This window comes from Tachypleus tridentatus, chromosome 6 (assembly GCF_004210375.1).
Source record: "Tachypleus tridentatus isolate NWPU-2018 chromosome 6, ASM421037v1, whole genome shotgun sequence".
In the NCBI taxonomy this organism is placed as follows: domain Eukaryota; kingdom Metazoa; phylum Arthropoda; class Merostomata; order Xiphosura; family Limulidae; genus Tachypleus; species Tachypleus tridentatus.
In genome coordinates, this window is record NC_134830.1 from 74,836,089 (window position 1) to 74,859,231 (window position 23,143).

At 32.0% G+C, this 23,143-nt stretch overlaps 1 protein-coding gene across 4 annotated transcripts in view; it reads left to right on the forward strand.

Annotated features, from left to right (window-relative positions):
• LOC143252819 (cell adhesion molecule Dscam1-like) overlaps positions 1-23,143 on the forward strand; it is a 99,771-nt gene that overhangs the window by 35,805 nt on the left and 40,823 nt on the right. For all 4 annotated transcript variants that reach the window (XM_076505558.1, XM_076505560.1, XM_076505559.1 and 1 more), the window contains 4 exons: positions 6,132-6,293; positions 18,049-18,333; positions 19,565-19,684; positions 22,068-22,244. In XM_076505558.1, the coding sequence (XP_076361673.1) occupies positions 6,132-6,293; positions 18,049-18,333; positions 19,565-19,684; positions 22,068-22,244 (744 nt within the window). The remainder of the gene's footprint in view (positions 1-6,131; positions 6,294-18,048; positions 18,334-19,564; positions 19,685-22,067; positions 22,245-23,143) is intronic.

The following is a 23,143-nucleotide window of genomic DNA, read 5'->3' on the forward strand; positions in this document are numbered from 1 at the left end:
GATTGCGAGTCGAGTGCCCTAACCACCTTACCATGCCGGGCCCAATTTCTTCAGCGATCAGACAGAAACGTTAAAAAATTTCATTCAATTACGAAACCACTATATTCTTTTGTAAGTCCACAGTACTAGAAATGAGGCAGCTTTTGTAAAAGCATGGAAATTAGTTAATCATATAAGGGTTATTTTTGCCAGTATTGAAAAGACTAAATAATTTTGATTAACAATTCATTCTAGTAATATATTTTTACCTCTTCAATAAATCCAGAGGAGGATTATTAATTTATAGATAAGACAAATACGTTTTTTTACATTACATCTAGCCAAAAGTATGTAGACCCCCGACCATCACACCCTAATGTGCTTGTTGAACATCTCATTCTAAAACCATGAGCATTAAATGGAATTGGTCTCTCTTTTGTTGCAAAAAGCCTTCACTCTTCTCGAAAGGTTTTTCACTACATTTTGGAACATGGCTTCGGGGATTCGTCCTATTCACCTATTAGTGAGGTCGGGCACTGTTGTCGGGCGAGAAAGCCTGGCTCGCAGTCGGCGTTCCAATTTATCCTAAAGGTGTTCGATGGGGTTTAGATCAGAGCTCTGTGCAAGCCAGTCGAGCTATTCCACAGAAACCTCAGAAAACCATGTCTTTATGATCCTCGCTTAGTGCATGGAGGCATTTTCATGCTGAACCAAGAAAGGGCCTTTCCCAAACTGTTGCCACAAAGTTGGAAGCACACAATTTTCTTCTAGAATGCCATTGTATGCTCTAGCATTAAGATTTACCTTCACTAAAACTAAAGAGCCTAGTCCAAATCATGAGAAACAGCCCCAAACTATTATTTCTCCTCCACAAAACTTTAGAACTGGCACTATGTATTCAGGCAGATAGTGTTCTCCTAGCATCAACCAAACCCAGATTTGTTCGTCAGACTGCCAGAGAGCGGAGCGCGATTCATCACTTTAAAACAGTTGCCGCTGCTCCAGAGTCCAATGTGCTTTGCATCACTCTAGCCGATGCTTGGTATTGCGCATGGTGATGTTAGGTTTGTGTGCGGCTGCCCGGCCATGGAAACCCCTTCATGAAGCTCCTGAAGAACAGTTCTTGTAATGACGTTGCTTCCATTACAGAGGTAGTAAGTGTGGCAACTGTGAACTAACGATTTTTACGCGCTACACGCTTCAGCACTTGGCTGTCCAGTTCTGGGAGCTTGTGTGGCCTACCGCTATGTGGCTGAGCTGCTGTTGCTCCTAGACATTTCTACTTCATTATAACAGCATTTACAGTTGATCGGGGCAACTCTATCAGGGCAGCAATTTGACAAACTGACTTGTTGGAAAGGTGGCATCCCATGACAGTACCACATTGAAAGTCACTTAGCTCTTCAGTACAACCCATTCTACTGCCAATGTTTATCTATAGAGATTGCATGGCTGCATGCTTGATTGTATGCATCTGTTAGCAATGGGTGTAGCTGGAATAGCCGAATCCGCTAGTTAGAAGGGGTGTCAACATACTTTTGGCCGTGTATTGTATATATATCAGATATATTTTAGCTCGTTTATGACGTGCATCGATGGCTAGTAACATATTTCACTGAAATATATCAAGAATTTGGTGGTAAAAAAGAATTTCTGCAAACATTTTCTCTTTTTTTGGTCCCTTGAGTGGGGGTAGCAGAATGTCTACAGAGTTACAACGCTAAAATCAATGATTCGATTTCCCTCGGTGGATACAGCCAATAGACATACTCTTCTTCTAATTATTGCTTAAACAAAAATAAACTGAGCGTAATTATGTTCTAATGAGTGTTAAAATTATTTAATAGAAAATTATTTCAATGCTCTTGGAACTACCATTCTTCGCCATTAAATTGTTAACTGATACCTAACAATTAATTTTGTAAAAGTCGTTGCACACTATATGCAGGTTTTCTTATTGTTTAAGAACCAAAACGAGCTGTCTGTCATACAACAGTGTTTTCCAGCCTTTATTTTAGTATTTATTGAAAAACCAAGTGTCACCTTATGAATTATTAGTTTTGTAACTGATATAACAAAAATAGTTGTACATATTGATTCATAATAAAATGCTTGGACTATATTTTTGTCTCTAGTATTAATACCTTCATGTTATTATACAATTGCAAAGAAAACGTTTAATTTTTTTTACATGAGTCACATATCAAATAATTGGAAGTACAATTTCACAAACAAGAATACATTTATCTTATTTCTGAAAGAAAAAGATGCTCACTTTGACACGCTAGAGTTTTAATTATTTTTTCCACAAAGATTTGCCTTAAACTTACATTACAGTTAAACCTACGTATATGATCAGTGAAACGTTTAATTAATCCATCTTTAGATGGAAAATTATCAAAGGTCAATATATAACTTTTGTTTTAAGGAATTTTTCTCAGAGCATGAAATTGTTTAGCTAATTTGTATTATAAGAATACTCATTTGTGAGATAGTATTATTCAAAGTTTTGAAAAAAAAAACACTGAAATTAGGACAGATTATGATAAAGAATGATAAAAGAAACCGCTTAATGAAAGACAAATTATGACTCAAAACAAAAGTTTAAGTATTCTAGCATAAGTTCTCAGAAAAAGGTTATACTACTAAAATTCTCTTCGTCAACTGTGGCAACAATTTTCTGTTGAGAAATTATATCGTAAAGGAAAATAAGTAGTTTATAAATTTACCTCTTTTCTTTTTGCTTCAACTCACTTCTTTGATACACTTGTAAGAAGGCTTACAAGGTGTAAAAGTAATTTACTTTTTGTAGTGAATTAGATTATTTCATTAAGATTTCAAAATTAATATAAGGGGAACGTAGCGATAATAAATGCAGTGTGAACTCTTACTTTCTAGCTGTGCTCTGAAAATCTTGCGTTTTGTTCAGCTTTGTGAAGATCTCACTAACCAATATAAATTACGCATAGTTTTTATTGTATGTCTCTTATCATTTTTTGGGAAGACGTTACACAAGTAACACCTTCCCTTAACACAAATAAATCAATGGTGTATTGGTCAAAACATCTGTTTTTTTATCTGGTATAATCGAGATTCGGTTTTATATTAACGTAAGATCGACCATCCAAGAGATATGTGTGAAACAATGCATCCTTGTATTGATTAGATGCTTGTCACCAAGCAGAATAGAGGTAGGTTAGAAATCGAACAACACATTGGGCTGTTTTGCAGCTGTGCTGAACAAAACCCTATCATTATTATGTTATAATGAAGGGGAGAGCCGTGCCAGGCACAGTGTAAACCTCTTAGGCTTTTTTTTCTCTCAGGTGTTGTTGCATAGTATCTTTTGTACCTAATGCACGTGCTATTCAATGATCTTCAAAACCCAATACCTGTCTACAGCACGTGTCGTTGCTTAGATATAGGCAAATCGATTCTTCAAAGAAAAAGCAATCAGGTTAAAGCTAGATCTCTTTGTATATATTCTTCTGTAGCACTTCTTCTGTTTTTTATTATACAATGCTATTACATATATTGATATATATATATAGTCATGTTTTTTATTTATAAAAATATTGTTTTTTCATTTTAGTCTTTTTTAATACTTTGAATAGTTATAAGATACACCACATAGAAAAGAAATTATTCATGATTTGTGAAAAGCTAAATATATGTGTGTGTGTGTGTGTGTGTGTAAATCAGATTTATGTTACATTTTTTTCCGTTTATGTAATATTTATTTAACCATTTTCTACATCTTTATGAAATATGTATGATTGTAGTATAATTTTACATGAAAAATCGATAAAATACATATACACAGTGCAAGTGAAACTGGTTGAGAAAAAACGCCAACCAACAAAACATATGCAAAAGGTCATCAGAACCTTTGTTTATTTTCCTTAGTTCGCAAATATGTAGATTACAATATAACATGAGATTTAATAAAAACTACACAATAGAAATTGCTAGTTTTAAAATCATACAAGTGTGAAATGAAACAGCAAAACTTTAGGAATAGTCGCACACACGAAAGAAAGTAAATTATTGAAAACAACTGTTGCTCAGCAGTGCTCAACTATTTATTTGCATGTATATTACGTGACATCGTGCTTTTTATATACAGTTACGACATAAAGTGTTCGTACCCCTGCATCCCGACTGGTTTTTGCTCAGAATTTAAAATGTATCACGAGTAGGCTAATAGAAGTATAATACATTATACTAACACACATTTACATATTTTTTTATGTAAATTAATCGACAAATAAACTGTTTATAAACAAATAACCAAAAATAGGAGGAGGAGAAAGTGTTCGTACATTTCAGAACGTGTGAAAAACTGATATTCCCGAAAAAATTTGTTTAGTTTGGCGAATAAACTACATTATACCATTCAAGAACTAGACACTGAGTTCATAATCATTAGAATTTAGCCAGCAAAAAATTTTCTTCTGGCAGTTTAGCGCCGTCTCCCTCATTATTTGCTTGGTCATCATGGCGAACAGGAAACAACTGTCCAGTGATTTAAAAAACCCGAATTATTGTAAAACACAAGTCTTGTGTGTCTCTTTCCGGTATTGCTACACTGCTTAATATGCCAAAATCTATTGTTCAAAGCATAATTGCCAAGTTTAAGCTTACAGGATCAACTGCTAACCTCCTTCGTTCCAGACGCTCCACCAAAATTCCAGAGAGAACCAAGAGGAAGATTCTCAGAGAAGTTAGTAGGAACCTTTGTTTAACTTGTAATGACATACAGAAACTGATAAGGGAAACTGGGGTTGAAGTAAGCACCTCTACAGTTACGAACATGTTACGCTCTTCTGGGTTCAAAGCATGCCGTTTTCGTAGAACTCCATATTTAAAGCCTGTTCATTTAGAAGCACGATTGAGGTATGCAAGAAAGCATGTAGATACACCCTTTACATATTGGAAGAGTATTCTTTTGTCAGACGAGACTAAAATCGAGCTTTTCGGCTACAATGATGTTCGCTAATTTTTCCGTAAGAAGAGTGAATGAAATCTTCCAAAGAACACCGTCCTTACAGTTAAACACGGAGGTGGTTCGATCATGCTATGGAGTTCCTTCAGCTCTTCTGGTGTAGGCAGCCGTCATAGCGTCAACGGAATTATGAAGAAAGAAGAGCACGTTGATATATTAGGCACTTATATCAAGAATGATGCTCAAAACTTGAGGTTTGGGCGTCGTTGGATCTTCCAGCACGACAACGACCTTAAGCACACATCGAAATATGTGCAATCCTGGTTGCAGAGGAACCATATAAGCGTTCTGGAGTGGCAATCGCAGTAACCCGATCTTAACCCAATTGAAAACGTTTGACATGAATTGAAGATCAGGGTTCATCAGCGTCATCCAAAAAACTTGCAAGAGTTGGAAGCCTTCTGTAAAGAAGAATGGAAGAAAATACCAGTCAAGTACTGTCAAACGATCATGAATGGCTATGACGAGAGATTGCGCCAAGGAAGTCACCTGAAAGGCTGCACAACTGACCATTAAAGTAGACGCACGAACACTTTCTGCCCCTGCTATGTTTGGTTATTTGTTTATAAACAGTTTATTTGTCGTTCAATTTATATAAAAAATTATGTAGATATGTGTTAGTATAATATTTATAATATACTATACTTTCATTATCCTATTTTTATACAGTTTAAGTTATGAGGAAAAAACTACTCACGACGCAGGGGTACGAACACTTTCTGTCATAACTGTACAATACTTATGAAATATTGGTCATTCTTTCATGAATTATCATTATAGTTTAATATTTCCATGTTATTAATAAATCAGTTGCCCAAATAAATTTTGAACGCTACCAACAATCTTCTTGATTTTGATTTATATATATTTTTTCATGTTTTGACTGAGAGACGTAACTCGTTTTCACTCTGTTATTAAGCTAAGATTGTCTTACCATTCATTAAAGTCATGGAATTAAATAAATGTGAATTTTACTGTGTATTAGTAAAATACAATATAATCGGTTCAAAACTCCATGTATGTTAAGTTTTCGGTTTTGAATCAAATGTTATTTAATATAATATTTTAAAGGTAGATAATTTTTTCAAACTATTTTCCAATATGTGTATGTTACTTGTAAAGTCTGTTTGTTTTTTTTCTTCCAAAGATGGTTCTAAATTACCATATAATCAAAGGCAGAAAGTGTATAGTAACGGCACCCTTGTAGTGGAAAGTGTTGATCGAGCAACAGATGAAGGAAAATACGTTTGTCAAGCTAAGGACAAGAAGGGTAGGATGGCCAAAAGCGACGTTTACATATCTGTTTTAGGTAGGATTGTAGTTAATTAAACTTGTGTAAAAGTATTTTATTATGGTTCTTCTAACAATAATAACATATAAGTAGTTTATACAGAAAGTTTGTTCTTTAGTATACTCTTATCCAGCCTAAGAAAACAAACTAAACATAATATCCTCAGCTCAAGCTCTAAAGAGTTGCAGTTAAAGAAGATTAGATAAAGATCTTCAATAAATTAAGTTTCTTACTCTATTAGATCGTCTTTCAATTCAGCATTTTAAAGAAGTGTAATTATTAGTTGGTATTAACACATATTTTGTAACTGGGCTGTATCTTCAGCGATTTACAAGGATGGTTTCTACATCCTAATAAAAATATCATTGATTCAAGCTACTTTTCTAAAGATACCTAAGTCAGCACAAATTGATTTCAAGCCGTCTGTTATGAAAGTAACTGAAAAAAAAATTGCACAATATTTAGACCTCTACTGGTAATCCATGTTTTTCACACACTAAACTTTCTTTGCTGCTATACGTATGATGAGTAACACATTTTCGAATAACCTACAGTTCACTCTACATTTTCCACTTACAGCTCAGTTGTTTTTTTATAGTACCTTGCTGTTTTAATTTATTTATTCCCTTAGGAGATGTACCATTAGCTGGCTACAGCCGAGTCAAGTTAAAATGTTTTTTTTTTAGCTTTTAAATATATTTATAACTGCTTTTTGAACTTTTATCGTGTTAGTAAATTTCGGAAATCATAAATTGCACTAAAATATTTTGTTAATATAATATATTAAATGTTAAAATGTAAAAAAATAAACACCAAGAAAAAACTGGACAACTTAGCTGAATGAAACGAGGCATAAAACTAAATATAACATTTATAATGTGAGAATCTACATCCTTTAAGACAATTTTTCAAAACTATTGGAGATACAATTCTTTGAAAGAGTTTGAAGGTTTTGAAAGAATGTGTCTTTATTTGAAGGAGAGTGTTTTTCCATAACTTTACTAAAAATTTGGTTAGCCCAACATAAGAAAATATATAACAAAAATATTGCGCTATTATATTTAATGAGCCAATATCTGCTCAGGGGTATATAAAAATAAGGTAGAAGCTCTTTTGTTCGATGTTACTGTAAATTTTCTCGTGTTATCTAATTTTGCTTTCTTGGGCGTGCTTTTTTATAACAAATAGATAGATTATTATCCATACAAATTAAAACAGAATAAGTTGAGAATGAAAATCAATCATTGAACAAAAATATTTGATTTTAATATGCAATACATGCCTCCGGGGTACAAATTTGTTCTCAGTCGCACTAGGCTATTTAAGCCGGAAAAAGATAATTTGTTAAACGTTTTGCATTGATTCTTTGATAATGTAACAGAGCTAAAACCATGGTCTTCCTGAACCTACTGAAATTCTATCATACTATACCAATAATCTAATAAGATTTCGATTTCCCTCTGTTTATTTCGAGAAAAAGAGGCCAAAATGGTACCTTTAGCATGTAAATACAAACATGCCAAGTGTGGATTATGTGAAAAATGCTCCGCGAGTGGCTGATATCATGATGACAAAAACTTTGAAGAGAAAATGAAACGCAAAAGGGGTCGTCAGTCTGATTCAAAGGTACAGAAGATAAGAAAAGTAGCAATTATAACGGATATAACATTACTTTATTATCTATGTTTGTTTCAGTTTAATATATATTTAGAAATGTATATAACTTATATTTTGAAATATGTATTGCAGAAGTATTGCCTGTTCTCTAAATTTGTAGTAGATTCTCGAGCGTAACAATAAACAATCTATATACCTAAGTAAATATCAGTAATATTAGGTCAACAGAATTTTCGAGAATCTCGCCTAAAGAGTAAAAAAGGTAGCCATCACAACACGCAGAGAGAGAGTTTAATATCATTGGTCATCTACAATCTTTATACTATAAACCTCGGAAGGTATGACTGTGATAAATCGGAAAACTAGAGATATGTGACCGGCAACGTTCATAGATTTCGAATATTACAAACCGTTCAACCTCAGAGAATTAAATTAAAACGTTAATATTTCTATGGAAACATCACGTAACTCTAGCGGAAAACTCATATACGAGAAGCTAGAGATTATTTATTTGTTAAGTGAACTGTACCGATATCAAAATTTGAATTATTCGTTCACCGAGAACGTCAATAAAATATCCAGTTCCAAACCAGATAAACGGTTTAGCATTGTTTGTAATTTTGTAAAATTCTTGTATATAAACCATTGCTTGTAATAAATATTATTATAAGTTGTATTATTATTTGTATATGAAAATATATTTCTTTTATGAAAAAATGTATTTATCAATCTTTTTAGCAAATATCATAGCTTTGATACACATTAAAAATCAATAATTGAACAAAAATATTTGATTTAGTATGTAATACATGCCTCCGGGGTACAAATTTGTTCTCAAATTAAATTAAATTGCTAAATTAAAATTATAATCTCGGGCTACTTGAAATCGTAATATGTAACGTAGGTAACATAATAACTCGGAGGCTCGTACGAGATAAAATATAATACATAACACAACAGAATTATGTTGAGATTTTAGATTCTGTGATTAAGGGAACAAACTTGCTCATGAAAGCCATACATGTATGAGATTCAAAAACTGAGTAAATTATGGACAGCATTTTCTATTTATTTTTCATATTACTCTTATTTTTCAAGCAGTGATGTTCGTCAAGGAACAATTGGTTAAGAAATATCAATAAAATATTTTCCATATTACAGGCAGATGGTTTTTCTTTGTAACAATAATGTTTACAAAAATAATGCAATATTGTTTTTCCCAGCAGATCGAGATCAACTTATTGATATGGTACTTATCAGCTACCAAAAATGTACTAGTAACTGTGAGATGATGTCTAGCTTACATCTATGTCCTGACGTTTGCAGAATGCAAAAGACATTGAGTGTGGGTTCAATACAAAAAATGTGTTAATGGTTTTGTTATGTTACTATTTCCAAATGAGACAAGTAAAGGCTTTGTACAAAGACACAGTGCCAGATGAGAAACCTTCAGGAAGGAAAATGTACAGAAGTATATGAAAGCATTAGAGCACTTTGGAATCTCGGAAATATTTGGGAAAGGTAAAATGTCATTTATGAAATATGATACTTCCGTTATGTCAGCTGCAATCAGATTCACCTTGTCCTCATCAGATAAGCAATTGCTTTCACTGAGTGAGCATAACGTTGATATCGGAGGTTCATCGATCACTCTGCTAAAAATCTTATGAGAATGTATTGTAGAAGTGATCTACATATAATGTGTAAATAGTTTATTGAAACATTTTGTAAGAGAAAGTTTTTTTTAATTATGAAATGCTTAGAATTTCAATGGCATGAAGCTTTGACTGGTCTGAATTATGCAACTAGGATTTTGGTAAATATTTCATTTAATCGTATGGTTTATGTTATTTATATAATCGAATCAGATATAAGATATATTTGCAAAAACCAAATGTTCGTTGTGAATCAACTTGTGAAACGACATATGGATAAGGAAGCAGTGCCTTGTAGTGGTGATAGCTCAGAATGTGATTCCCATTGTATAAATCATGCTTTGCCAGAAAGTAGCTCTCCAAAATAAAACGTCGTACTAGTCAAAATTTCTTTCCTTCCATGGAAGGGTTGAAGAAACGTTTTTACAAATTACCATCATATGCTTCATGATATTCTTAACAAAGTGAAGTTGTAAATGGGGCATAAGAGTCAGATACTCAATTAATGTAATTATAAAGATAAAGCAAACAATTCTTCATGGGAAACAGTATGATTCCTGGATGGTGCATTTATTTACTTGCAAGTTCAATTACACAAGTTCCATTACAAACTGAATAGATGCAATGTATTGTCTAATGGATTATAAGATGAAGCTCAGCCCATTATATTATTATAAGAAAAGTAGAAAGCATTTTGGAAAATGCGGATTGGGTTAGCATAGTACAGTGGTTTAAATACTTCCAATTGTGAATCAAGATGCTGTAAATGGAAGGCAGTAGCCTGTCTTTGATCACATATCTTATGATCTCATAACTAGAAAGGATTAGAAACAGGATTATTTTGCTGTATATCCAGAGTAATAATGCAAAGGCGTATCAAAGGCACAAGCTTATTGTTGAGATATTACGACTAAATGAAACAAGTCCAATAAAAACTGTATGATATATCCATACAAATAAGGAGATAGCAACAGATGCCTATTTTGCTTGTACAATGGCCTATGGTTTTAGACATGTTAGGATGGGAAATAATGTTATATCTGCAGCACAGTTAATTACAGCGTTGGACACAATGGGAGGATTAGGAAACGATGCTCCAGAGTTTTATACACTTGATCGTAATCAGCAAGCAGTTTTTGAGATAGCTAATGAAAGAAGTATCAAGTTCTTTTAGACATCTTTTTTAAGCATAACGTCATCATTTTTGATGAAGATGGAAAAGCTGATGTGATAAAGTACTCCAGCTTCCATCAGTTGCAGCGGTCCGATTGCAGCCAGATGTGGTGGAAATTTAAAGTGTTACATAAAACAGATTCGAAATGAAAGTTTAACTTGAAGGCGAAGTCAAACTCGAGTACGAGCATCAAGATGAAATCTAATTTGAAGTTCAGAATAAAATACTGATACTGACAGTGTAATGGGCGCTACATCCATAAAGATGATTTCGTTCTTGATATGCATGGAATATGTGGAGAAATTGAAGAAGTCCTTAAATATACTGATGTGAGTGCTACGGATGAAACTCAAAACGATATTTTTTATGTATGTGATGACACTGACGATAAGTGAAGTAAATGATGAAGAGGGCATGTTGCCATCCCAGGAAATTACTATTCCTTGTACAAAGATTGCGGTAGTCTACAGTGGATGAAAGGAGGATAAGACACTCTAAATACAACTTGCACAGTTTAAAATAGGAAATTATCCTTACTGGAAATTTGTTGAAGTCATAAATGCAAAGGACCACCTGAGGAACGTGATTCAGTATTGTTTGTAGAGTTAGAGGCATAGAGACTATTGGATGGAGGATCTGTTGAATTTATTCAACGTATCTATAATGGTAATTTAGCTAGTAATTTTGTATCTTTATCCTGATGATGACCTAGGAAGGCCGAAACGTTGTTTTCTGCTTATCAATAAAAGTGTTAATACTCATACCAGCCGTTCTGAAATACAATTCTATTTCAAGTGATTTCTCATCATCAAGAAAGTAGTAATTTTTTCTTGAGCCTGAAAAACGTTACAAATTTTTTCAGATAAGTTGACCAATAAAGCTTCTTTAAGGAAAACAAATTGTGGAAAAGAGGATATTAATCGTTATATGGATGATGTGTAGCAAATGTGTGATGAATGAAATATAAGTAATAAAATAAAGTTTCCTGGTCGCATATTTGAGAAGTTAAAAATAAAATACCTCTCTACACTGGATCTACCATCTAAGAGAGAGGTTCGTTCGGAAATCAGTTTCTTCATTGCAAAAGAATAAAGAACAGCCAAAAACCATCTTTCAACTCCAATACGTTTCCAGACGTGCTTTCAAATATCATCAAAGATATTCTTGATTCGAATGAAAACATTGCACCAAAAGCATGTTATGTGGTGGTACTGGAAAAATATTAGATGATAATAGAGACAAACCCCCATTGAAGATTTTCTTGAAGAGAATAGAAAAAGAAGAAGGAAAGGCAAGCAGCTGGAGAAAGAACCGAAGGAAATGTTTCTTTATGAATTCATTATTTGTTTAAAGGTAAATATAAGTATTCATTTAATAAAACAACAACAGCAAAACTTCAAAAGAATTGTTATTAATTTTCACGAGACAATTGGCTTGGAAAATGTAGCCGAAAATTGTAATTTTCAAACGATCATAAAACATTCAATTACTTATGATGATAAAAATTAATGAATAAAAAACGCCTTTAAAAATATTTTTCGCTGCTTTACTTTATTACTAAATGCCCTATTTCAATGCTCAAATTCTGCAAGTAACGTTCCTCAGAAATTGGCAATATATCAGGAAATTTCCTAACCCGAGGTATATATTATGTGTTAAGTACAAAAGTACACAATGAGCTATTTACACTGTGCCTCTTGTGGGTGGGTACTTAAACCCACTCTAGCGTGATAGGCACTTATCCTGCCATTGAGCTACAAGAGAAACTTAAAATAAATCTAATGGTAAGAACACTATAAAACACGTTAATAAAATTTTAAAATATATATATACCAAAAAGTATACAATTGAGAAAACAAAAGCCATTTTACGATAATTACACTAAATATAGCGTTACTGACTTACGTACTTGTCAACGGACGTAGTTACACATTGGATGGGGTGCATATCAAGAACCTTTCTTTATGGCAATTCTTGCAATTGGGTACAAACCAAGTTTCGCGACAATCGGTCTAGCGTTTTTTAGTTATAAAATGACACAAATGTAAGCTTTTACAAAATAAACGTTTAAGGTAAGGTTGATACAATATGTTTACCTATATCAAGTACGTTATAGTAGACTGAAAGTATCTTTAGACGAAGTGTTCACGTTTAACTTTCTTAGACTTACATTGTAATACACAGAGATTGGTTTGTTTACCTCTTCTCAGTGAGATGGGCATGTTAACACACTATAGGTACTTATCTGTTGCAAAGAAAACATAAGCTGATATCACAATAATGTCAATAAAGTAAAATTTAACCTGATATTCTAGCAAATAGAAACCTTACTCAATCAGGGCTAAAAGTATTATTTAAAATCATATCGTGATCCTTGGAAACTTCATTTAATACCTTTACTGTGAGAGCTGAGTTTGAAGGTAGGATATAGGTGAATGTAACAAACAAAATATTTCTAAAAAGAAATATACTTAATAATAATTATGAAAGATAATGGTACTAAGACATAAATTAGTTCAGTTAAGACAACTTATTAAAACAAATCACAATAAATTGGTGTTAAGGTAAAAAGTTTGCTTCACCTGAAAGTAAAAATTCATATTGCTATATCGTGTGAGTTAAAAGTAAATCGACAGGTAAATAATTCATAAATGAAGAGGGCCCGACATGGCCAAGCGTGTTAAGGCATGCGACTCGTAATCTGAGGGTCACGGGTTCGCATCCCCATCGCGTCAAACATGTTCGCCCTTTTAGCCGTGGGGGCGTTATAATGTCACGGTCAATCCCATTATTCGTTGGTAAAAGAGTAGCCCAAGAGTTGGCGGTGTGTGGTGATGACTAGCTGCCTTCCCTCTAGTCTTAGACTACTAAATTAGAGACGGCTAGCACACATACCCCTCGAGCAGCTTTGTGCGAAATTCAAAAACAAACATAAATGAAAAGATGTAGACAAGTAATTATTAGAGGTATGGAAGGAGTATTTATAGGCAAACGTCATTAAACGTTAACAGATTTTAAAAGAAAGACCTTCTATATTAAGTGATACAAAATCTTTCTTTTGCAGCTGCCCCTAAATTACTAAATAATTGCACAATATTCAATTGGAGAACATGGTTCTACAGTACAGATACTGTCGTCATAATTTCCGAGCTGTTACCTGATTTTTGCCTAACAATTTCAGAATGAATGCCGTCTTTCACATCAGGTCATATAAAATGTATGTCAGCGGCTGCATACTAAAAGCTTGACCGAAACAACGTGGAAGCAGCTAAGCAAAGCAACATATATTGATAACGAAGCCGCCATATTGGCATTCATCTCGTTCGAGCAGTACTTTGAACACAGATATTGACTGAATGTCATGTTACGTATTATAATTTATATCGAAGAAGTCTACATTTTATTGTGTTGCGTAAGTTACATATTGTGATTTCAAATAGCCGGAAATTTGATTTTAGAAGTTACTTGAACGTCAACATGTTATGAACTTTATGATATTGCGAAAAAGATTGACGCACACAATTTTTTTTAATAAAAATATATTTTAATATACAAAGAACAATACAATTTATAATAACTGTTATTAGAGATAGTCATTTATATACAAAAGTTTTACAAACTCACAAACAATACTGGAACTGATTATTTTATTGGCAATTCACAGAGAGCGAATTAATTCCAATTTATATGCAAACGTTTCACAAAATTAAAAACAATATTAAGTCCTCTACTCGATCTAGAACTGAATACTTTTCACGAGATGCAAATTACTTTTATGTTGATACATAGGTGATTTAAGATGAATGCTGGCTTGCTCTATTCTTGGAATGTTATTTTTTTTTCGACGACAACAGCTAATGTCCTCAGAGAAACACTTATGTTTGTGGTCGCATGGCCAGGTGATTAAGGCGCTCCACTCATAATCTGAGGGCTGCGGACTCGGATCTCCGTCGCACCAAACATGCTCGCTCTTTTAGCTGTGGGGGCGTTATAACGTTACTGTTAATCTAACTACTCGTTGGTAAAAGAGTAGCCCAGGAGTTTGTGGTGGGTGGTGATGACTAGTTGCCTTCCCTCTAGTCTTACACTGTTAAATTAAGGACGACTAGTGCAGATAGCCTTAGTGTAGTTTAGCGCGAAATTCAAAAACGAAAAACAAACTGACGTTCGAAGTAAGTTAATTCACTAAAGTTTGTAATGTTCGAAGTCTATAAATGTTCCTAGTCAAGTATGTGCAGTTTGCCAATTAATAAACGTTAATTACAATTATAACATCCTAAGCCTATAGTACACTGACTGTAGCCAGCAAGTGAGTTTGTCTGAACTGTCTCTTTATAATATATTTATAATCTCTAGGCGGGACTCGCGCAATACACATTTAACAATATAAGTTACGATTCATTTCTAAATATATATATTAAGCTGACACAAATATAGATATTAAACTAATAATAAATCCGTTACAGTCACCATTCCATATCAGTATTAAGGTGTTGACCTAAGTTGCATTTATGTCTATAACAGTTTCTGTTATGGAGTGATTTGAATATTTTTGGGGCTTAATTTTTCATTGTTTTTGCTTACACCTTTGAAATGTGTTTGTATAATGTATATTAATGAAATGTTCTAATGAATCATTGAGGTTAGCCTTGACTGACCTCAATGGTATTCTTCCCAGGTAGGTTATTTTCCGTTACATGTTCGTTTCTGAATTGTTTGCCTGTTACTATGTTTTGAATAATCTGAAATATCATTAGTAACTAGAATTGCGACGACTTCTAGGTGTCGTATCACTTTATAGTGATGTGTGTTTATAAAGCAAAAATTAAACTTGTAATTAATATTACAACAAATGTATATTTTATTACAGGTAGAATTTCGTTTTTTAAATATATTACAAACCTCATTGTTCGTTTTCAAATTCCTTTATTGGTTAGAGTGACGTTTCGACTGACCTTTTACAGCTAATTGCCTACTTATATAGAACCTCATAAACTACATATCCTTTCATTAGAAAGGTTAGTTCATTATTTTGCACCACCTTAGGAAACATCTTGCAGAATTAATTTTTACACTTATTCAAGTGTTTCTTTGTAGTGACAAAAAACAATGGATGTTGATGAGCGTAACGGTTTTAGGACAGACAACAAACTTTATCTCATAACCCTTCTTGGTTCAAGAGGAAATATTTTTATAACGAGTTAAACCAATCAAGTCAGTCGATTGAAAACTCTATAAAGCGATGTTTCGACTACCCTATATCGACCGTCATCAAACTTAATACAAACTTCTATAGAATTTGAACATAAGTGCTTTCGTGAATCGTTGTTCCATTCTATTATATTACAATATGATTTCAAAGTGCGTCCACACGTGATTCTGTGGTTACTACGCAACATACAGAAAGAAAGAAATGTATACATTGCATTGATATAAAAGACAAAATTATTAGCAAGAAATCTTAACAGTTGTAAATGTAGTATTCAAATTTATCATGACTTGAGCGGTGCATACGTAAAATACGGAATGATTGACAAAATAAATTAAATTCCAGCGACAATTTTTTAGTTCTAAAAAATACATATCTCTTTGAACTAACAAACTAATTTGCAAATTATTTTAAACATTTCACCAATTTCTTATGGAAACTTTGACTGTGTAGGTATATACTTATATAAATTTTGTCTTCACCATAGTTGATCTACACACTTTATACTGCTAGAAACCAGGTTTCGGCCCAGCATAGCCAAGCGTGTTAAGGCGTTCGACTTGTTATCCGAGGGTCGCGGATTCGAATCCCGGTCGCGCCAAACATGCCATTTCAGCCGTGGGGGCGTTATAATGTGACGGTCAGTCCCACTATTCGTTGGTAAAAGAGTAGCCCAAGAGTTGCCAGTGGGTGGTGATGACTAGCTGCCTACCCTCTAGTCTTACACTACTAAATTAGGGACGGCTAGCGCAGATAGCCCTCGAGTAGCTTTGCGCGAAATTCAAAACAAACAAACAAAAAAAACTGGGTTTCAATACTTTTGATGGGCAGAGCTAGCCATTTATGTACTACTGTGTTTAATAACTAAACAAACAACAAACCTTTAAGAATAAACTAATTTGTTAAGCTCAAAAATCGTTGTTTACCAGTTTATTATTATCTTAGCATAATGTGCTTCCATTCTCAAGTATAAAGCTTATTTGTTATTTAGAATTATTTAGTATATTTTGATCGTCTTATGAAATTTTCATTATAACTAACGTTATATGAAATAGTGTACACAAGTTACTAATGGAACTTCAAGTCTAATTATACAACCTGTTTAACCTGTTTTTTTTTTTTTCCATATCGCATAAATTCCGATACAGTTAAGAGGACTTAGGCACGCCTTCTGTAAAGTTCTATTTGTGTGTGTTCACTAATTTAATTATATTTCAGCAACTTGTTAGATTAAGCCGGAACTTGATTTTGTGAGCACTGGTATTTAACTGTTATATATATGTATTTATATATGTGTGTAATATGTATATTATTTATATAAGGGAGTCTTTCTTGTATCGCTGTGTGGTTGCATTTATCAGTAGAAAATAATGCCTTTGTTGTTTCCTAGTGTGTGTACAGCTATAATAGCGCCAATAGAGAGATTAGAAAATTGTAGTTTTGCTTTTTTTTGGTATCACTACACATGCAATTCTTCTACATATGTTTCTCTACATAGCAGTATTTTAGCTGCATATTCCGCGTTACCGATCATGACGTATAATACAAAATATTTTATAACATAATGAAATTTAAGTGGAGGTATAGCACTTTATTATCGGATGTTGATAGAAGTCTTCTCGAAATTATTTTTATCTTTTGTCCTTGTTTATTAGAACCTTTCTTTCCAAAGCAGTAAACAGTATCATGTAACCTTGAAAAAGTTTGTTTCCTATTTGTTGAATGATACATATATAACTAGTGATAAATAAATGGAATAGCAGAATCAATAATAATCTTAATCAAGTTCGGGAACTTTTAAGTAAAATATATATGTTGGAATATAATAACTTAAGTATAAAGATATAAAATGTAAATTATTCCATCCACTAATCTATTTGTTCTTAATTACACATTTATTTGCAATTTAAACTGCGGCACATATTTATTTCAAGTATAAATATTTATTGATTGACTATCATAAAATACATGAAAAGTAAAATTGATGATTTACAAAAAAACAAAGTATCTAAACTGCAAAAGAATAACGCATATAAATTGTACTCTGAATTTAGGCCTTTGTGTGTACAATTTCATATGTTAACTGAGATTTAAAAATTTACTTCACTTATTATGTAGTTCGTCCCGTCATTCAATCATTCAGTCTTCCGACTTCCATTCGTTTTGGGCAGAGGTTCAACCTAATGTGTGTTGTCACCAAGGGTGATCCACCGGTCAACATTAGTTGGTTAAAAAATGGTCAGAAGCTTGCAGATTTTCCAAACATAAAAGAAGTTCGTGTCACTGATTTTTCATCTACACTAGTGTTCGATTCTGTCCGCCCAGAGTATCATGGTGATTATACTTGCTTGGCCAGTAATTCAGCTGGGACCTCAAGTCAAACAGCTACCATGATCATCCATGGTAAGGTGGAGAAAACTTTGATATATCACATATTAGTAATATGACCAAAGCATTATTAAATCTGTAATAAAAAACTCTAAACATTCTAAAAAAATAATATCAGTATTAAAAGTTAAACTTCATAAAATATAGAGATATTCAAAGAGGTTTCGCTATACAGACACAGTTTTAATTTATCGTAATTATATTTAGCACTGTTAGTGACTCAATAGAAACCCAATGTAATATTTAAGAAAATTCTGAGTGAAGTCTATCGATCGATCTGTATTAATTCACGATATGTGTTTGTACATTGTTTGTCCGCAGCAAACTCTTCTTAAGTTATAATATATGTCACTACTCGAGGCTATTATCATTATCACGTTTATTTATTCCGAAGAGGCTACTGATAAAAGGTTAAAATGTTTGAAATACTGTTGAAGTTCATAAAATTACAGTGAATAAGAGAATGCGTTCCTAAAAAGTTAAGTTCAATAACTTGGCTTATTTTTAATTGTGCTATTTTTTATTGGTGTTGTTATAATCATTATAATTAATTTTAAGATTTAAACAATCAAACGTTATTTGTATGATTACTACAGATCAGATTTAAAGGAACATGTGGGCTAAATTATATAAACATTGATATTATAAAATTTCATTACATTTTATGTTCTCACTTTCTTCACTTAAACAAATTAGACTTATCAAATAAATGGCACTTTTCTCCATTTTCATTTTTTTTTATTTTCCACTGTGTTTTAATGTAAATCCCTTAATAAGTTAAAACCTTAAACCGAAATTAAGAATACTATGCTTAGACAAATAAAATGTTTTCCATGATTTTAATTGAAAGTATTGTTTGTAAGTGATAAAAGCAGATAAATTTATGATTTTCTGCATTAATTATTAATCGCATAAATAAATATATACATACATATACAGTTATTGCGTAAAAACAGTTTCCAATTATATTTCTTATATAAATACATAATTTTAGATCCATAAAAACAAATATATCATTTTTGACTGTATTAATAGTAAATGATATATGCAGATATTTTTCGATTATCTGTGTTAACACCCTCTTGCAACACATATATTAAATTTGTGTTAAATAATACAATGTATAAAAATGTTAAAAGCTAAAATTTGGCCATTAATATCATATTTCAAAGAAATACTTTCAAAAGCAACAATAAAGACTGCACAGATGGCAGTTTTTCAGCAATAATATATTGTGTTTTCTAAGTTCCACCTTCTTGGAAAATTGAACCAAATGATGTGGCTGTGACAAAAGACAAGAACACCATTATTAACTGCAAGGCTGAAGGTTTTCCGTTTCCAACAATACATTGGAAGAAAGCCAAGGGTAATATTTGTTTCTTCTAACGGAATATCATTCTATGATAACAGACTTTTGTAACTTTCTTTGAAATAACAGTTATTGTATTGGGTTACTTTTAAGAAAATTAACTTTAAATGAAAACTTTTCGAAATTTATCGCTATGGTCAAAACATTAGTATAAACAATTATTCGAAGTTTAACGGTTTCATCCATTATATGATTTTATATATGTATTGCTGTTGTTTTGCTTTTATTAAGGAATATTGCATTTTATTAATTCTTCTCACAATTATTATTTGCTATGTTAGACAGTACAAAATATTTGTTAAAACCTATATGAATTTAAACCAATGTATTGAAGCTAGTTTATTAAAGGTAGCCGTGACACGCAAGCGGTAGCACTGCCTATGTAGGAATGGCTCGAATTGTTCATAGAAATGTTGTTATAAATATCTCCTCAACAGATCATCAGAACTTTGCAATACTGTACAGTATTTTCTTTTACAACACCATTTATGTAATGACTGAGTCAGAAGTTATGGGATAGTTTGAAAATATCATAACAAAACGTTTTAATTACTTGTTCTGCTCTTTTTTTATTACATGGTAACTCAAACCCTAAATAATACTGTAAACTGAGTTCACTAAAGTGAAACAGTTTCAAACGAAGTGCCCACTTTTAAAATTATTGTTAATTACAAGTAGTAATTTAAAAAAATCATAATTCTAGTCTAAACAATATTATAATCACCCCTTGAAGCTGGCCTTTCTACTGACAAATGGTGTTCCTTTTAAACACTTAAGTACAGCGTGAAACAGGAATTAGTAGCCAATAATTGATAAACAATAAATATTACAGTTGGAACCTCGTAGTATTTAGAATTTGGTTATAAGTACAACCTTTCTATGAATATTAAGACACTACTTAAAATTTAGATGTTAATATTATACTATTTAATATTTCATTTCAATACAAGTTCTACTATATTAATCACTTCTTGATTTATTCTTAATACAATTATATGTATATGTTATTATACAGGATATATATCTGAACTGCGCCATTTTTATTTTACATGAAGCATTAAATGTAGTATATTATTTCATCAAAGACAGATTATAACAATGCTCTATGATAGAGATCTATTTTTTTTTGTGATCAAGCCTTTAATAAAATTTCGTTAGCATCCAGTCCTTATATGTATACATACATTCTTTTACTAAAAAATAATAATGTTTTGTGAGAATGACATCAGTAAGCTTTATGTACTTAATGTCCTGAAGGTTCATAGTACTGAAGAACAAAATATAATTAACCTTGCTGGCTTAACGTAGACTGGCATTTCATCCTATATCAAGATCCGGATACCATCCGTGTGTCAGATTGTAAATATGGTTTGCATCCCGCTTCTGAAAAAAATATCCCAAAGTCCTCAATTTATTATACTAATATCAGAGTTTGTAGTAGGTGTTTTGTACTAGCTTTATGATGTCAGTTCTAAGATAGATACGACTTTTGCTTTTGTATATATCTTTTGCTTTCTGAAAAAAAAATTAAGTTATATTTATCAAAAAAGTATCATATGTAAACCCATATGATAAACCATTTCCTCTTACACGTGTATTCATATGAAATGAAATGAAACTTTAAATCAATCCGAAACATCAACCAGTACATATTTGGCAAAGAAAACTTGAAAGAAATTAAACTTTTTTCAGATTTTAAAACATAATTCCTTCAAAAAATGAGAGAAAACATGAAAGATATTTCAAAATACTATATATATATGTATATTATATACATTTTAGTGAAAATGAATACATTTTAATGAAGTTAAATAAGCAAAATCACAAGAAAGAACAGCGTTAAAAACAGTAAATCCAAACCTTATTTCCTTAATTTCTTCTTATTTTTATTTCAATTATTTTTTCTTCTTTACTTGGGAGAGCAGTCACCTTCCCTTAACTGTTTGCAGTCAGTGAAGGTTGATATAAATGCGGGACGTTGCGGGCTTGTGCACTCAGATCTCGCGCTCCTAATTTCTATTTCTATATTTATTGCTACCCTTTTATTTCTTATGTGACACTGGAGAATGGTGTATAAGACTAACAGACGGTGTATCCCCACCGCAATATAGGTACTACTTTTTCGGTCACCTCCTAAACCTAGGTATATTTTATAATCCCACTTTGGAGTTTCTACTCTGGGATCTTTTCAATTAGTACAACGTTTTTTGTTTAATTTATTTTTGTTTAGGATTGTTTTTTTAAGTTATAACTAATATTATATTTATATATATATATGTATAAAGTTTTATGATAACGCTAAGATAGTGTTGAAAGTAATAATATTTCACTACGTGAACACATTGCATTTTTTATAACTTTACGCAGTTATCTCACTTAGATACTGATACACCAGGACAATACTCCTCCATCATCAGTAATTCCCGTCTTCATGTTTCTGATAATGGAACCCTGATTATCTACAAGTCACAGAAGAATGATGCAGGATTCTATGTATGCGAAGCAAACAATGGCGTGACACCTTCGATTAGCAAGGTCATCCGATTAGATGTCAATGGTCAGTATTGAAAACAACAGATAAATCGTAATTTTTTTTTAATAATTATTAGTAATTCAACAGTATCTGTAAGTGTTTGGTAATTTATTTTGAACTCGTTAGAAAGTTTATACTTATCCCATAGCGTAAAAAAATACCTTACTGCTTTATATTTTGTAAAATTTCGCTTATAAAGAGTTTTTAACTTTTTGATGTCAAAACTATAAAACGCATTGTCATTACATTGTTTTAATGTGCTAATGAACTCGGGAAACATTTTTACGGTGCAAAATATATTAGGACAGTTTAATAGTTAAGTTAAAAAAAGATAATTTATTTATTCCTGAATTATACACAGTAATATAACAAAGCTGTGACAAAATTCAGTGATAACTAAACATTATGTCTTTAATTAAAATATTTTCAAAGGAGCAAAACGTTATGTATACCAATAAATAAAATACTACCGTTCTCGTGTTTTAAGTTAGTTGTGGTTTGTATCTTTTTTTCATTTTTATGATATACAACTCTGTTGTTCCAGCCTAAGTTTCTTTTCTATGTTATTTGGTCTCTCATCTTTCAGTACATTGTCGAAATAACTACTACGTGGTTTAAGTGAAAGGTTAACTGATATATCTAATTATTAAATCAAGTTAAAATATCTAACACTGGGCTAAAGTATATTATGTATACATATATTTGTTTAATTTTTCATGCATTATAATTAACAAAACATTACTATGTATTTAACTAAACATAAATGACATGTATCATGCTTTTTTTTTAAATCTTAAAAATGGATTATAACTACTTTTAAAGCTTCCACGTGTGTTAACTAGAATCACTCGATAAAATAGCTGTATACATCAAGAAAAGAGAGAAACACAATAATTAGAAGTTCAAGTCTAGTTTTGTTTTTT